Below are 3,163 nucleotides of genomic sequence, written 5' to 3'. Positions count from 1 at the left end.
AAAGGAAAAAAAAAAAAAAAAAAAAAAAAAAAAAAAAAAAAAGAGTAAAATGTAGAAACAAGTCTATGTTCTTGGAACTCTTCCACTTGCATCTTATTGAGTAGAACTGAGCCCACAGACATTCTTGGCATAATGGCATTATTGAGCTTAAGTGCTAGCAAAGGTCGGTAGTAAATGCTGTTGATAAATCCAATGCCCGGGGCATGTGGTAAATTTACATTTCACAGTCAGGTGGAGAGAGGATAGGGCAGTGTTAAGAGAAATTGTTTTGCGTGAAGGTGGTGTGCAGGGCCGGGGCGGGGGGCACTCCTGCTACCCTTTGCCCTCGTCTATCCATTGAAAAAAAAATGGAGGCAGTGAAGTGGTAACACCTCCTGGTTTTTAAAAAATCAGGGAAACTTCGAAGTTCCATTTCCTGCCACTGGTCTGTTGTGACCACTGCCAATTGCTCTAACCTCTTAGTTTTTGCATCCCAAACCCATTCTGAAACACTCTCGGCCGCTAGTATTAGCTTTGCCTCTTCTTCCATTCCCCAGGTGAAGCCGACTCCAACCCTAATGTGGAAACACAATACTCTTTTCTTTATTCTTTTCAAAATCTTTCCCTATCATGTTCTCTTCATGTTTTTAGATGTATTGGAAGATTGTTGGCCAATGCTGTGCTTAGAAATCATTCTTTTTTTTCCTTCTTGCCCTCCCCTCCTTAGAGTGTGGGAATGGGACAGGTTGCATCATCACATCTCCAGACAGCGATGAAACTATGAAGGTGCAAGACAACTCAATCATCATCAACTGTGATGGGTTTTATCTCATCTCCCTGAAGGGCTACTTCTCTGAGGAGCTCAGCCTCAGCCTTTATTACCGGAAGGGTCGGAAACCTCTCTTCTCCCTGAGCAAGGTCAAATCTGTCGACTCCATTGGAGTGGCTTATCTGGCTTTCAAGGACAAAGTCTACTTTAACGTGACCACTCACAATACCTCCTACAAAGACATCCAGGTGAATGGTGGGGAATTGATTCTCATTCTTCAAACTCCTGGTGGATTCTGTGCCTATTGAGGATCTGAGGGCTGCACCTAAGCCAGGCACAAGCAAGAACACTGAACTGGGGTTGAACAGGACTCTGATTCTTCCTTGGGAGTGGAGAAGTCGTCCTAGCTTAGCCCCCATATATGGCCACACGGGATGTGACCAGAAGCAGATCCCCTAACTCAGGGATATTTAAAACTTATTATACAAATGAATTAACTTTATTTATCTTCACATCTTCTAAATCACCTATCCCTCATCCCTCCTGGTTGCCTCAAGCCTACTAGTTACCTCTACAAAATGAGAAAATAGGTGCCTCTTCCTTAAGGCACATTGTTTCTATTGGTCAGGAAATTGTCCTAATAAACTTTCTTTATCAAAAAAGACACTTGACTACCATTGGCTGGAAATTTGACATCTGGCTTTATCAGAATGAAGAGGACCAAGGAAGGGGCCATGAATCTGCCAAAGGTGGTATGGACCAACCCTTGGCAGTCAGAACTGTCTCTCCAAGGTGAAATTAGTTTCTGTTTGCATAGTACCTAAATACTTCTCTCAGTTGGTGGAGTTCAAAATGAAAATCATCTTGAGAACAGCTGTCAAGACTTGAAGACAGCCAGCTAAAGAATACACTGTGCTCTGGCCTTTTTTTTTTTTCCTTTACCACTTTGCTTTTCCAGCCTCCAATGTAATTAATAGAGATGCCCCATCAAAGATGCTTTGAAAAATCTAACCAGTGAATTCAGGAAAACTGAAAGAGATTTTTCTAAACTTGGGAGAGTGAGATAATTTATTGTGAGGTTATCTTTATTGCATAGGAGAGCAGTGAAACTGGACATCTCAGGGTAAAAGTCAGTAAGAATTTAAATAGTCTGGGAAGGAAAAGACGTGCTTTGTCACTGTTAGGCGAAACAACCCATGTGCATTCTCCTGTTTATGCTGAATACACAATCAGCCCCATTCCTTGTGCATGTATACCACACTGCTAGTTTAAAAAATGAAGCAGTTCTTTTTTAAATGCAATTTTATGTCAAGACATTGAGAAACTATTATGTGAAAAATACCGACATCTGTCTACAAACACCATCATATCATATATGATCTCACACTGATAATTGAGACTAGGATGACCAATAATCAGCCAACACCAGTAAGGGAAAAGATTCCCTTATTTTTAATTTAAGTATACCTCTTGATGCATCAGGCTTGTGGCACTGTGGACAAATTTCCAGATGATTTGTAAGTTCTCAAAGTTTTGACAATTTTTTTAAATGGCAGTGAATGTTTTCCTTCCATTTTAAGTGGGGTGTATAACATAACATAGAATCTTTCTGGATTCTGTGTCATCACAGTGATTGTACTATGCTGCAGTACAGTGATATCTTCAGGATCTCCAAGAAGGTGGAAGGCAGTGTTCCCTACACTAAATGGTCTCAATTACATTTGGATTTTTTTCTATCTATTTAACACAATTTTCCATGTGTTTTATCTATGTCCAACTACATTCCTGCCCCTCTATTTTAATCTGTTATGGAAAGAAGCTAAACAAAGATGCATCAAAGAAAGAAGTTAAATAAGAGAAATTGTGCATAAGAGTAACCAAACTGAGTGGCTGCCAAGGCACTCACAGAATCATGATCATGATCATAATCATAGGTAAACATTAGTGGAGAGTCTGCTATGGACGAGGCATTGGGCTAAATGCTTTACATGAATTTTTCTGAGCAAGATACTCTGTGACATTTGTCTTGACTACTCAGAAGATTTAAATCTCTTGTGTGTGTGTGTGTGTGTGTGTGTGTGTGTGTGTGTGTGTGTGTGTATTTCTTTGTTATTGACTATGGTTTGCAAAGTTGAAGTTACTCAATGGGTGATATCTAATAAGTAAATGTTTATGACTTAGATAATATTTAAGAAAATATATATTTACTTTTAGAAGTTTGGAATTTCTAACTATATTTCTCCTGGACATGCACATTCCAGGCCTAAGCATAATTGTTGTGTGGATCATCTGTCTTTGAGTCATGGTCCTTCCTCACAGATGCCCACTCCCTTTGGGTACACATGGCTTGCTCTTCCCATGCTGGCCTCCTTTGGCCATGCAGGGATTTTATTTTGTCATGTACCAGCTTCACCC

At 39.9% G+C, this 3,163-nt stretch overlaps 1 protein-coding gene across 1 annotated transcript in view; it reads left to right on the top strand.

Annotated features, from left to right (window-relative positions):
* TNFSF4 (TNF superfamily member 4) overlaps positions 1 to 1,330 on the top strand; it is a 19,645-nt gene extending 18,315 nt beyond the window's left edge. Inside the window, 1 exon segment of the mRNA XM_077755995.1 lies at positions 707 to 1,330. Coding sequence (XP_077612121.1) covers positions 707 to 1,056 — 350 coding nt within the window. The 3' untranslated portion in view covers positions 1,057 to 1,330.
* The last annotated feature ends 1,833 nt before the right edge of the window (positions 1,331 to 3,163 follow it).

Source organism: Crocuta crocuta, unplaced genomic scaffold (genome assembly GCF_008692635.1).
Source record: "Crocuta crocuta isolate KB4526 unplaced genomic scaffold, BGI_CrCroc_1.0 scaffold122, whole genome shotgun sequence".
NCBI lineage: Eukaryota > Metazoa > Chordata > Mammalia > Carnivora > Hyaenidae > Crocuta > Crocuta crocuta.
Note: the sequence above shows the minus strand (reverse complement) of the source record. Positions and strands in the feature narration are given on the sequence as shown.